Source organism: Bos grunniens, chromosome 2 (assembly GCF_055505025.1).
Source record: "Bos grunniens cultivar Pamir isolate PY7600 chromosome 2, Bosgru_T2T1.0, whole genome shotgun sequence".
Lineage (NCBI taxonomy): Eukaryota > Metazoa > Chordata > Mammalia > Artiodactyla > Bovidae > Bos > Bos grunniens.
In genome coordinates, this window is record NC_141166.1 from 43,569,758 (window position 1) to 43,584,383 (window position 14,626).

General features: G+C 39.1%; 1 protein-coding gene across 13 annotated transcripts in view; it reads right to left on the reverse strand.

Moving 5' to 3' along the window:
- The window catches only part of PARD3B (par-3 family cell polarity regulator beta), a 1,159,019-nt gene that overhangs the window by 697,558 nt on the left and 446,835 nt on the right, over positions 1-14,626 (reverse strand). For 12 of the 13 annotated variants that reach the window (XM_086344421.1, XM_086344507.1, XM_086344462.1 and 9 more), the window contains one exon: positions 5,287-5,458. The exons of the other annotated variant lie outside the window; for it this stretch is intronic. In XM_086344421.1, coding sequence (XP_086200547.1) covers positions 5,287-5,458 — 172 coding nt within the window. The remainder of the gene's footprint in view (positions 1-5,286; positions 5,459-14,626) is intronic. 13 annotated transcript variants of the gene reach the window in all.

Below are 14,626 nucleotides of genomic sequence, written 5' to 3' on the forward strand. Positions count from 1 at the left end.
TCCAATTTGCCTTGATTCATGGACCTGACATTCCATATTCCTATGCAATATTGCTCTTTACAGCATCGGACCTTGCTTCTATCACCAGTCACATCCACAGCTGGGTATTCTTTTTGCTTTGGCTCCATCCCTTCATTCTTCCTGGAGTTATTTCTCCACTGATCTCCAGTAGCATATTGGGCACCTACTGACCTGGGGAGTTTCTCTTTCAGTATCCTATCATTTTGCCTTTTCATACTGTTCATGGGGTTCTCAAGGCAAGAATACTGAAGTGGTTTGCCATTCCCTTCTCCAGTGGACCACGTTCTGTCAAATCTCTCCACCATGACCTGCCCGTCTTGGGTTACCCCACGGGTATGGCTTAGTTTCATTGAGTTAGACAAGGCTGTGGTCCTAGTATGATTAGATTGACTAGTTTTCTGTGAGTATGGTTTCAGTGTGTTTGCCCTCTGATGCCCTCTTGCAACACCTACTGTCTTACTTGGGTTTCTCTTACCTTGGACGTGGGGTATCTCTTCATGGCTGCTCCAGCAAAGCACAGCCGTTGCTCCTTATCTTGGACAAGTGGTATCTCCTCACCACCACCCCTCCTGACCTTCAATGTGGGATAGCTCTATTAGAAGACCAGCTTTTCACAAAAGTTGCTTTAAAAGGTGCTAACAATTCTTTTGAGTGAAGGTAGGTTTCTTTGCTGTAAGACTTCTAAGTAGTATTAGAATTCTCTATTGCCTACTCAACAGCCCTCTGCATCCCTTTCTGCCCTGTTAGCATAACCAATCATATGTGTTCAAAGAGTGAATGCAAATACATTAGAATAGCATCCAGAACTTAAGTGCCCAATAAATGTTATTAACTAGAATCAAATGTCTGCTGAAATTCCAAAATGTGTTAAGTACCGTAGGGTTCTGCATATAAGACTTGGAAAATTCCTAAACTAGATGATTCGAAAGTCTAGAAGACCCTGTGGATATGATTCTTTGCTATTCTATCTGGTGTTTGTTTGACATTCCCTTTTATTAAATAGACTCTCAGGTTAGCAATCTCTAGTCTACACAGTACAATGCACTGGTCAACTTCAGAAACATTAAAGTCTTGAAGTGCTAGAAAGATTTGCTGGGTAGGGCTGAGTCAGGACTTATTCATTTAGCATTACATTAGAAAATCCATTAGAAAATAAATAGTAGGAAATAATTTAGATGAATGAAGTTGGAATTATGTGGTTGCCCACTTGATTTAACATTTGTCTTACAAACTAAAAATTTTAATATGTACCCCATTAGCTTACATAGGATGCAAGACTATGAATTCCTTTCGGTCAGTAGAAAGTTTATTCATCTTTGTATCCCTTGTTGAAGAATTAACAAATAGATTTATGGCAAACTTACCATACTGTCTTGAAGATTTGGATGAGGTTTCACAAACAAGGTCATATTTGAAACTGAGTTTTAAAGTGCATACAATTTCACCAAGTTAAAAAGAAGCAAAAGAGTGAGAGCCAGGGAAGGAAATTCTAACTACAAAACAGAAGTTTGAAAGAAAGTAGCAAGCCATGTGTGGAGTTTCCCAAGCTGACTCAATGGTAAAGAATCCACCTGCCAAAGTAGGAAACACAGGGGACATGGATTTGATCCCTGGGTTGGGAAGAACCCTGGAGGAGGAAATGGCAACCCACTCCAGTATTCTTGCTTTGGAAATCCCATGGACAGAGGAGCCTGGTGGGCTACAGTCCACGAGGTTGCAAACGAGTCAGACATGACAGTGATTAAAAACAACAAGAAGTGGCTTCTGGAAGCTGTAGGTCAAAGTGACTGTGGAAGAGTGGCCAGTAATAAAAGTGGGCAGAAAATGAGGGGCTGGATCTGTATGAGTTCCTGAAAACGAACTTTCTGCATGTTCTGTGTATAAGTTATTTCATCTTGGGAGATAAAGAAAAAAAAAGGTAGGGCCAAGCACTGTCTGCATGTATGTGAGGAAGGTTGTGAATCTTTAGTAGGACACTGTTGATGATGAACTTGTATTGGAAAAAGAGATATAAAAATTATACTGAATGTTGAGTACATTTTTATTTCAATATCAGTAAAACCTACACTACTGGTGATTAACAATCACCAATAAGAGAAGACTGTATTGATTCCCAAAATCGGTTAAACTGTGTCTCTTTAAGTAAGAATAAGCATGTGAACCAATCATGGTTAAATTCCTCATTGTCAAGAATGGATCTCAAGAGTGAGAAAACTAGGGAGAATCAGCCCCACGTCTGTTGTACCAGCCTGGGCCAAAGAGTCCCGTGAGAAGTAGAACCAGTTCCAGTAGCCTCTGAGAGGTGAGTAGGAAGCAGAGAGGATGGGCTGGGGTTTGGCATTTTATTTGCCTTCTGTGATGATGAATACTTAGAATGCACTTGCTACTCCTCCTCCAACTACAGCCCTCCCTCCCTGCCCAATTCATCTTCTAAACAAGGTCTCAGGGTGGACCTGGCAGTACAACCAGGCCACCTCTCAGAAGAGCTACTCATGGACCCTGTATCTGCTCCCAAGTAGAGCCCCCATCTCTCTGTGCCCAAGCCATAACCACACCCCGCCCTGAGGACAGTGAAGGGAAAACAGAATGGGCAGATACCAAAGCTGGTGGCTTTGCTTCTGTCTTTTATTTCTCTCTCTGAGAAACACATGATCTTTTTTTTTTTCTTTGCTTTTAAAATTCTAGAAATGTAAAGTGCAGAGTCTGAGAGAACCATGAGAGTAGACAAGGGATGATTTCTTCGTCATTCATCCCTGCCCAGATTTCTCCATCTAATTCCAAGGGACCATCTGTATCAGCTCGCTAACGAGTTTGGACGCGGTCCTCCTCACAGTGGGGAAGCTGCTGGAAGTTGTTTAAGCAGAGGAGTTATCTAATCAGATTTGTGACTTAGGAAGGCCACTCTGGAGAGGCAGTGATTGGGGAAAGCAGGTGTGGTACAGAAAGAGGTCAGTTTGAGGCCTCTGCAGTATCATGAGCCTAGTGCAGATCAATGTGAAAGCTCTGGTCTGCTTCAATGCTCCTGGACATGAAGGCTAAAGACAGTGTGGATGATAAGACGAAAAAGGAGAAACAGCAGCGATCTCCACCGTTTCAGACTAAATGGCTGGAAGGCAACACTGACCACCCAATAGTGAAGGCTGGCCAATTTCACCATTTCATCTATGACACTCAGTGAAACAGGATTTGACGCCAAGGGGTAAAGCATTTTCAGGATTTGGCATATATTCACAAAATGACTCTACGGAAGATTATATCAATATATTCTTTTACAAATAGCATATGAAAGACAGCACAGCACAGTTATTCCTGACCTGGAACCAGCAAGGGTTCAAATGCTAAGTTCGCTACCTAACAGCTATGTGACTTGGAGGAGTTATGTAACTGCTCAATGCCTGTTTCCTCATCTCTTAAATAAGGGAGATGGTAGAACCCAACTGAGTATCGTGAGGCTCGAATAAGTTGTCAGGAGTACAGGGTTTAGAATACTTGGTGCACTGCCTTGAGGTCTGTGCCTAGAATATAATTACTACTGAATATATATTATTCTCTGTGTCTGATCCAAAATGAGTATTGAAGAAGCAGAAAGTCCACTTTCAAAGATATGGAATTTCAACTTGCTTTTCTTTCTACATTGAACATTGAATTGCTCAGATGGTTCAATAAAAGAAGCTAAAAAAGCTAAAGAAAAATAACCTTTTTTTTTTTTTTTTTAACCTGAGAAAGCTCATAAGAGAAAGGTGAAAAAACAAATTCTCAGGCACAGGCAGTACTCTGAGGCTGAGACTTTTGAAGACCCCAGAGCTTGCTTATAAATAGTATATTAAAACAAGCAAGAGCAATTTTCTCCTTTCGTCTTCCCTTATTGCCTAATTTTCCTCCCATACTATTTGCATAATGGATAAAAAGGCATCCATTATGCAAATGAATGATAGGGCTGTGAGGTTGCTTGTTGCCACAAACCTCGCTCCAGATGAAAAGAAGCTGCCACTAAGCCCTTCAATGTCTGCGGTCCAGCAGAAACTGCTCTGCTAGGTTGATTTCCAAAAGATAGAGGGAAATTATGAAGATGACAGGTCATTCATTTCCACTTGGTTTATTTTAAAAGGGGTACTATAGATGCTTTCCAGAAAATCAGTACAAAATATATAGATACTCGGTATCCTGGCATATAAAATAAACTTTACAATCTTTTTTGTTTCAAATGGCAAAAATTGTACTATGCACAGTCTTTACAATTTTAAGCATATGTTTTGCAAAAAAACAACCTCTGTTCTAGCTTGAAAATTAACCTATAACCGGTGCTTAAGAGTGTTCTCAAAATGTATGCATACATTCAATACGAATAAAAAGTGGTTTTAAGTAACATAATATTAGTGGATTTTCAAAACTTTATGCTTTAAACTGACCTAAAATTATCTTTAAGAGATATTACCAAAATTGACATTATTTATCTTGGAGTCAGAAATTCACTAAAATTTTAGAAGAATGTTTATTTTCTCTTTCTTCCAACACCTTCAAAACAAATGTAACAAATGAGCATTCTGAACAGAATCACTTGCCTGGAATAAATCAGTAGGACAGAAATAAAAAAACTAACTTCAAAATGTTTCTCCCCAAATCTTGAGATACACAGTTGGTGGAGAAGAAAGTGGCTAAAACAGAAAGTGATCTTTTATTCTAGCCTGGAATCCTTGATAACGCTTAGTTTTTTTCCAAGTGACTTTTTTTCAGGGACTTTTAAAAACATTTAAATGGTCCTCACATACTATGGGCTTCCCTGTTGGCTCAGACGGTAAAGAATCTGCCTGAAATGCAGGAGACCTTGGTTTGATCACTGGGTTGGAAGGAACCCCTGGAGGAGGGCATGGCAACCCACTCCAGTATTCATGCCTAGAGAATCCCTTGGACAGAGGAGCCTGGGGGGCTACAGTCCATGGGGTCCCAAGGAGTCGGACGCGACTGAGCAACTGAGGACACAGAGCACACACACGCTACAGATGAAGCTCCGCATGTAGTCTAACTCCTGACCTGTCAGGTCAAGGATACGCGATTCAGGTTCACCCGCGATTCAAGAAGGAAGTGCATCCATTGCCTGAGCATCAGCAGCTGCAAACATCTATGTGAAAAATAATTTAGAGAAAGACAGTCCAGGTTTAAAGGCAAATATTAACAGGGTCAGTCATAAAGTGGAAGCAACTCATAGACAGCAAGATGATGTATTTCAACCAGATGAAAAGCAGATGACTTAAAAAACACACCTACCTAATTTCAGAGCAGAAGGGGTTACTTCAATTTCCCCACCGACTGGTTTAAATGCAGCCAGTTGGGCAGCCACTTCCGTCTCAAAAGCATCTGGGCTCTGCTGGCCTGCCGGGTTTCCACTAGGGCTCTCAATCTTGTGGAGTGGTTCTTGTTCGTCAAACACAGCAATCAGCTACAAACAAATCCAGTAACACTAATTACTTTGTAGGACATGCATACCACATGGACACTATCTAGCTGGTTGTGATCTTTATTTGCTTTTTTTTCCCCTAATAAAGGACCTCTTAAAACTGAAAACTTTAATGTTACTGTATCACAACTCTTAATTCAATATTATGTCTGAAGGGGTCATGGTCAGGAAATAATTAACAGTTTGCTTGTATATTCCTGCAATAGAGATCCACTTTTGGCTAACCTTCTGGAAGGAATGAAATGGCCCACTCCTCCCCTCACTTTCCTTTCTAATGTGCCTAACAGGACATCAGCATCTCTTTCTTTTAAGAGTATTGTCAAACATGAAAGCTGAATATGCAGAATGTGAACAACAGACTTACATGGTAGGAGAGAACATTCCAGTGTCAAAGAGCTAAAGACATGATAAAACTGCTAATTGTCCTTTTAGATACAACCATAATAAGCAGAGTCATACACACACATGTATATTTATATGCAATCTGTGCTTATCTTGTACACATAGTTTTCCCATTTGTATTCATGCCTGTAATTTTGGTCTTTTCCTTCATGACTAACTCCGTGTTGACTGGCTTAAGTCAACTAAATGAAACTAAATGAAACTAAAAGTCAGGACTTTATTTATTCCAATCTTCATCTCAAATTTATTTCACAGAAGAACTAGGTGTCTCATCATTATTATAAAACATTTAATTGTCAGTCTTCAAGTCATTTGTTTTAAAATACAGGCAACATTCAATAACCAAGTAATTGTGCAAACATTGCCATATAAATGGCAAAGACAGCCCCAAATGAATCTACATTTTTGGCCAGCAAACAGCATCATGATAGAAACTTCCAATGTCTCTCATTGGAAAAGTGGGAAAGTCCAAAGCTGATGTGGAAAAGTCCAAATGCGAGTGCAGTAAGTGGCTCAGGGAAGTTACTGTCAATCCAATAAAATGTAGTCTACAAAATGCAAATCTAGAAAACTGCTAGTAAATCCTTAGATATTTTCATTCATTAAATAAAACAAACCTACTTATCATTCAAACATTTTTCAGGTAAGGCATTCAAAGCCCCATTCATAAGGGAACCTTGTTGGCAATAGTATTAATAACACCAGTGCAGGGTTAACCAATCAAAACATCATAAATTCAAGTTCAGCCTTTCAAAAGAAATGAATACAATTAGGGATATGCAAATTGGCTATTCAAAAATAATTTTCATAATTGACTACTCATTTCCAGTATGGAGACTTCTTTAATTGGAAAACCCAACAATCCTCTCACCACAGGAAAAAAATGCTACTCCCAAGGCATTATTTTTAATTCTTGAAATTGAAGACATACATTTTCTATTTTTAATTGGTAGCACTGATGAACCGATTTGAGATAAGACTTAAATGGATTAATAATGAAAGATTATTCTAGTATAAAAATAATCAGGAGAACTATATCTTTCTAATCATCTGTCCAAAATGAAGAGTTTAACACTTTAAATCCTGAAAAGAAAAATAAAACCAACTTTTAAACTGTGATAGAAGTGCTATTTTCATCACTATTTTGGTGACATGATTTCAATTTTTGCATGCTGGTGAATTCTATCACATACTTGTAATATTCATTTTAATATATTAATCAACAAGGCAAAGTGGCTTATTTTACTAGTACTACAAACAGTTTTGCGTAAGTTTTTCTTCTTGCTACATCCTTACATCTTAGCGTATCCTATGCACCTGAAATGATGGGGAACAGAGACACAGAATATCAATCAGTAGTGTAATCCAAAAGCTTAAAATTGATAACTCATAAATAAATCATTATCTATGTCTCTTACATAATCATCTCTCCTTAAGCTTCTTCACTGTTTTCCATATTATTATTATATCTACATTAGGTCACAGCATACATAGTAACAATTCTATACCCGTTTGCCTAGTAGGACCACAGGGTAGATAATTTGTTTCCCAAAGTTACAAACAGTAATTTGTACTAAGGGCCATTCCACCGATTCAGACCACTGTAAGCATTTTCTGAAACAAAAGCTATAAAAAGAGAGGCTGCATTGTGAAATATCTGCAGTTTGTCCAGGATGATGCTACGCCCTGAAGAATGTGTATTCTACTCTTCAGAGATACGGGCAATATGTGGCTTTCTCAAAGATGATGACAGTGAGACCTGGAGGCTCCCCAACTCTCATCAACTCTCTGATTAATTAATTGCTTAGTCTGTCTCCCAATCCCATGATTGAAAGGAGTTATCTCTGCAGAACCTCCTCTGGATGTCTGTATGAATGGATGAAATAAAGTCTCTCCTCCTGGAAAGAAGAGAATCAGTTCCTGAATCTGTGGCATCCAGACAAAGCCACCAGCACAACAGGTGCTGGGTGATAAGAGACCCTCCATCCAGTCTTCATCTCAACAGCTACAATATACCCAGTCTTCAACTTGCTTCCACATTGACAATCAATTTAAACTCTATGTTGTAGGTCTTTGTTAGCTGGACTGCTGATTTATCAGAACACCTACATTACTGGTGACCCAGTTCCTGGTAACAGTGTTACAGAGATATGTTAATTAACATAAACCACTGTTCTAGTCCCTCAGCAGAAGGCAGACTGACCTTCAAATTGTCCAGTTCATGAAAAAGGCCTTCCTCCACCACTGAACCCATTCAAAATGACTTTTCCCACAGAGATGACCTGAACATTAAAAGGTGATTTATATTTTTATTAAAAACAATTCTGTAAAGATTCCATTTAGACTGAATTTCGGTAGCATGTGGAAGATTTTTTCACCAACTCTATAGAGACTGCAGTAATCTAAACTTTATGCAAAATGCAAATAGGCAATATTTAATTTGGAGGCCTTCCTCTTCTGCTGCTCTATCCATCTTCTGGTGCCCCGTCTGCTCTCCTTCTGTGATGCCAGTATTCTCATGTCATCCAGTACAGCACTGACATTTCCCTAAGACCCCATGGTCCAGAATAATATGTTCAAACAGACTTGACTTCCAATCAAAACTCCCATCCCTGCAGATCTCTCTCAGCATTTAGGCATCTAATCCCCAGATACACACAAGAAGGTCAGTCTACAAATATGCTATTAACTTTCCCATCGAAAAAACAAAACAGCCTTTTCAGGACTCACCCCTACAGATACCACCCTATTTCTCACTTTCCATCTAAAGCAAAATTTGAAAGTTGTCCACAGAGCAGTCTCTGATCTCCACCCTCCCATTCTTTTCCTGAGGCCACTACAGCCAAGCTCTCACCCCTCTCTTTCACTGAAACCACTCTTATCAGATCAGAAACAATCTCTACAGTGCTAAATTCAAAGTCATGTCTCTGGTTTGATTTTAGGACACAGTCGATCATTGCTTTCTTTTTAAATGACTTTCTTCACTTGTCTTCCAGGATACCACTTCTCAGGTTTATCCTCAATACCCTGGCCTTTCCATTCAGTTTCCTTTTCCTCATCTCTAAAAATGTTAAAAAGGCTACCCCTAAATTTGCATGGTGATTACATTTGTCTCATGGCAAAGATATAACAGTATGCTGGTAAATCTCAAACTTAAATCTCCAACCAAGAGCTTCTCTGAACTCCAGCCTCACGTGGTCAATTGCCTAACCTAACATGAAGACTGAGTAATCCTTAATCCCTCTTTCTTTCTCATCCCCCTTTCTCATTATTTCTCATAAACCTCACACACATCCAATTTGTCAATAAATGTTAAAATATACCCAGAGCTTGACTACTTCTCACCACCTTCACTGTCACCTCTTTGGACCCAGATATCACAGCCTCTCCCATGGGTTACTGCAAGGGCTTCCTGACCCAGCTACTTATTTACACACATGCTCCCTTTCCACCCACTTTCAACATGGCAGCCAGCATGACTGTGCTCAAACATAAGGTGGATTGCATCTCTCCTCTGATCAGAACCTTTCCACCTCACTTAGAATGAAGCCCAAGTCCTCCCAATGCTCTGCATGGTAACGGGCTCCCAGTGAAGGTTCTGACCTCTTAGCTCTCCCTTGTTCTCAGGATTCTATCCTGCTCTGCCCTCTTTATCCCTCTCTGTGTCTTTATGTTTGCTCTTCTCTTTCCCTGATATGGTCTTCCACCGGATACCTGCATGGCTTTTTCCTCGATCTTTCACATCTTTATTGAAATGTCAGGCTTTCACCGGCCACACTATCTAAATTGAAATCTACTCCCACACCTCGCATGCTCCATTTTTCTTCATAGCATTTGTCACCCCTCAATGCTATGTCTTTTCGTATTTGTCTTATTTATTGCCCATCTCCCTGTAAAACTCCCTAGGAAAACTTTGCTAGATTGTAAGCTCAAAGAAGACAATGATTTTTGTCAGTTTCGCTGTTTGCTGTACTCCATTGCCTAGAAAAGTGAGTTAGACATACTAGGCACCCAACATATATTTGTTAAAATGAGTGAAATGAAGCAAAAAAAAAAAAAAATGATACCTAATATAGCAATGAAAGGTAGCTAGATTTTTCATGTGCTTTTAGAACACTAAAATTATTTATTAATGAAAGAGTATAAGTGACAAATATAAGCCCATATGACACTCAATGCATTCTCACCATTATTATTAATGTCTCCATTTTGTTTGTATGGGGAAGACATTCCTTATTTTCTAGTCAACACCAGGGGAAATTGCTTCTGTTCTAGAAATGGAGATTATGTGTCTTCTCTTTCCTTTTCATGCTCATTTTTCAAAGGGAAAATTTGCTGATTTGGTTTCTGAAGGAGTGGAAGTTTGAAAGGTGGATGTGGATGGAGAGATGGGCAGGGTTAGCAGTGTGGCCCCAGACTTGCCCTTGTCTGGTTTTTTCTAATGGGCAACTTTGATTTGTCTGGTGTGAAGCTTCTCAATGTGTCCCAAGAAGTAGCTTAAAAACAAATGTGAATAAATCTCCAGGGGAGTGGAAGAACAGCCTGAACTGCCATTAAGCTCAAAACTGAAGCACTCAGCTTTTATTTTACAAATTCATGTAAATATTTACCAGCTTTCCATGTTTGACTTAAGAGGAAAAGATTTTCTCTTTAATTGCCAGTAATACTAAGGCAAGGACTTCCCCTCATGGCTTGGCAGTAAAGAATCCACCTGCAATGAAGGAGCCACAGGTTTGATTCCTGGGTTGAGAAGATCTCCTGGAGGAGGGCATGACAACCCACTCCAGTATTCTTGCCTGGGGAATCCCATGGACAGTAGAGACTGGTGGGCTACAGTCCATGGGGTCCCAAAGAGTTGGACACAACGGAAGCAAATTAGCACACATGTACACAATAAGGCAATGATCTCGTGTTTTGCACCTGCTTTTGAGAGGTCAAACTGGAGTGTATTTCTCAGGTAAATACCTACCTTGGAAAATGAACTGACGAAAACACATGAAAATAGACCCATTAACGTGGTATGCACATTTTTTAAAAAAAATAACTACATCTCAACTGCTAATGATGATGTGTTCCTAATTCAAAGACTAGGTTTAGTTTGGTAACCACAAGTATCCCCTGACTACTCCTTCCCCAGTGGGTATCAGGAAGGAACATCTGAAATTAGAATTTGCCTAGAAGATATATCATGTATAAGCTTTATTTGAAAAACATAGTTCAATCTTTTTTCATGTTTAACTTGTAAAGGTCAAAGTATTATAAAAATCAACAACAACAACTACCTCAAAGATCAAAAAGAAATAAAAGAGCTTTGGGTAATTTGCAATATCCATGACCTGGAATAACAGACATGATCAAAAGAGCCACGTGCTCTGCACAATCTCACATCATCGACATCTCTTCAAGGACTCAGACCTATTTTTATACTCAAACAAGGTAAAGCTGTGTGTGTGCGGGCATAGGTATGTTTTGGGAGTGAGTGGGGTGGTGGGTGGAAGTAGAATATGAATGCCCTCGATGACATCCCTAACATGCCTAAATGCTTAGCACAGAGCCTGGTACACAAGGGAAGGTTAAACGCTGATTCCTTTTCCTCTCACAGCGAGCCTTCCCTGACTCCCAGACTGCGTCCCACTTGACTTGTTTATTCCTATTCTGCTTTTACTTTGTTGCTTCTCTTTAATCTCTTCATCACAGGATTGACAGAGGAACAGAGAAAGTATCAAGATCAAACACATCAAATAGGTAATTTTTGTTTTTCTTTTTTCCTTGCTCTTCATCACACAAGAACACACAACCTTTAGACATGCGGTGCAGTTCCCCACCTAGCAGTACATGGTTTGCGCTGTCTGTTCTATTTTTACCATAACTTGAAGCAATATACCAATGCCTTTAGTTTTTACCCTGATGAGTAAATATTTTAATAATAAATGTCACCAAGTGCATTTATAACAGAGTCCCTCAATATTCATGATGTGGTTTGCTCTGTAGACAGCCTATAGCATTCTGTCACTTTTATGGTCTGAGTTTTTATAATCTGATGATATTATAGTCTACACAGAGAATAAAAAAGTGATCTAAATTCTCACAGAACATAATAAGCTATATTTACAAAATATTTTTTCAGATTAGTAATTACATTGAGAAATATGTGACTATTTTATAACATGTCAAATGAACTAACATACCACTAAGAAAGGCTTATTTGCCATATTGAGTTCTTTGGGTTCAACTGTTGAATTTAACAACGTACTACTTTTTTAACTGTTTCATACATATTCCATGTTACCAACAACTGTCAAGTGGAGTTAAAAGACAAAGAACAAAGGCAGCATCCTACAAAATAAAATTGGAATCATTTGTCTCAAATCTTAATAAACACAATTAAATCTAAGTAAGACTGTGAAATTACAACAATTTCACAAGTAGAGGAAAACACATTATCACCTTTGGGAAGAGAGTGAAACTGCAGAACTCATTTAAATGTATGCATCTGCTTATAACTAAATAACAACTGGCTATTGAGCTAATTTTATGCCACTTAAAAGTTTGAAAATGGATCTTTTTCCTTCATAGGATTTTTGACAGCCAGCTAAATGCATTTAATCTGGATTTTAAAAATTAACAGGCTCACATTAGCATCTTCATCAGATGCTACTATGAGGTCTAGCAACCTCAGAGGAAGTACGTAACACCTCTGATTCTCAGAAACTTCAAACGACATTCAGTAAATGAGATAAAACCAATTTTCATTTCCTCTCCAAACTGAAAATCAATAATAGAGAACTTTATAAACTTTACAGCATTAAGTTTCATTCTAAAGAAAATAACAAAAATGTGCCTAAATAAAGTCACCCATATATCAGCCAAAAATACATTTGCTTACTCTAATTATGTAGTAAGTTACTAAAAACTCAGGTATACATTAAACACGTTTTATACTGAATCATATTTTTCTTATAACTACCTTGAATTAAAATTTCCAAGATGATGTTACTACTGACAAGTTTAAGAGACTCTTGCATTTGTTTTGCTGCATTCTCTACTTTCCTTAGTAATAACAGCTCACCATTCATGAAACACCATTCAGTACTCATATCTAATACACACAAGGGAAGCCTGCAAAGCCCCTTCCTCTGGCAGTGGTCAGGCAAAAGGTCTCAGCGGAGGTCAGCTGGCAGTCAACATGCCCTAACCATAGACAACCTGGAAGCAGCTATAGAAAAAGCAAACAGCCACAAAAACCAGAAGAAAGTCTCAATCACCATCAGGATGTCAGATTGATGTCAGTCAGAAGTATAAAAATATTCAATATACCTGCCTTGTCAGTAATATTTCCACTGCCTCTGAATTATACATATTAAACATAACAGACAAAGAAAGTGGAAAATACTTGGGTTAAATGTGTTGGGTGATGCCAATCCACTGGATGGCTTTGCTCGCCATTTACCCAGCCAATCACTAGATGGTTCACTAATGTTATCCAATCCCAAGAACTCTGACAGTCTTGGGAGAGTACACATTAGAAATGAAGATACAACCTGGGTTGTTTTAAAACGTGCACACATAAACGACTTTCTCTTCAAGCTATTTTCATCTAAATCACACACATTTAATCTGCATTTTTGAAAGATTATTCTATCTGAAACGAATTACCTCTGGCACCAGAAAAAATAAAATAATAGCATACGGAAAATATTTTGTCATTTATAAAGCATATACATATTTACAATGTTGTAACATTGACACTATTATTTCATTTTTTGTAGCCAAACCAAAGCTGTAACTGTCTCAGAAATATAGTTTGGCAGTCTCTTAGTCAAGATCCAGTGCTATCACGACCATCAGAGATACATATGTCAACAGATCCCTGAAGGCAGCCACTTGCTGAAATGTAAGGGTGCTATCCCTCTGCAGGGCTTATCCCATTACAACAAAATGCCATGCTCCCTCTGGCCAGGTACTCGCATATCCATTGCCAGGGCCCCAATCCACTTCTGATTTCCAGTCCAGTTCCCTGACATTTACCCACAACACTTCTGCCAGAGAAGTCTTCCATCACACAGATCTGGAATGGTCTACCTCAGCTCTTTTTTTTTTTCATTATATATTCTCATGGCTTTCAAAATGAATTTCAAGCCTTCCATATGAGACCTTCCACCAGGTTCTGTGATGTTTCCATAATATTGTATCCTTGTCTCATCATCACCAATCACATGATACAAAGATCCTTGACTTACCTGCCTCTATCTAAAAGCAAACTGCAAGCTACTTGAAACTATGGGTCACATCATTTAAAATATATTTAACAAATACTCTATAGCCCTCAGTATGCAGGTGGGCTTCCTTGATGGGTCAGCAGGCAATGAACCCGCCTGCAGTACAGGAGACAGAGGAGACGCTGGTTCAATCCCTAGGTCAGGAAGATTCCCTGGAGAAGGGAGGTGGCAGCCCACTCCAGTATTCTTGACTGGTTTCCCTGCTGGCTCAGATGGTAAAGAATGTGCCTGCACCTGGATTCAATCCCTGGGTCGCAAAAGTCCCCTGGAGAAGGGAATGGCTACCTACTCCAATATTCAAGACTGAAGCATTCCGTGGATGGAGGAACCTGGCAGGCCACAGTCCATGGGGTCACAAGGAGTCTGACATGACTGAATGACTAACACACCACCATGCACTAGGCACTGTTCGAAGAGCTTACATATATGGTTTAAGAGTCTAAGAAATCCTATGAGAAAAGCACCATTT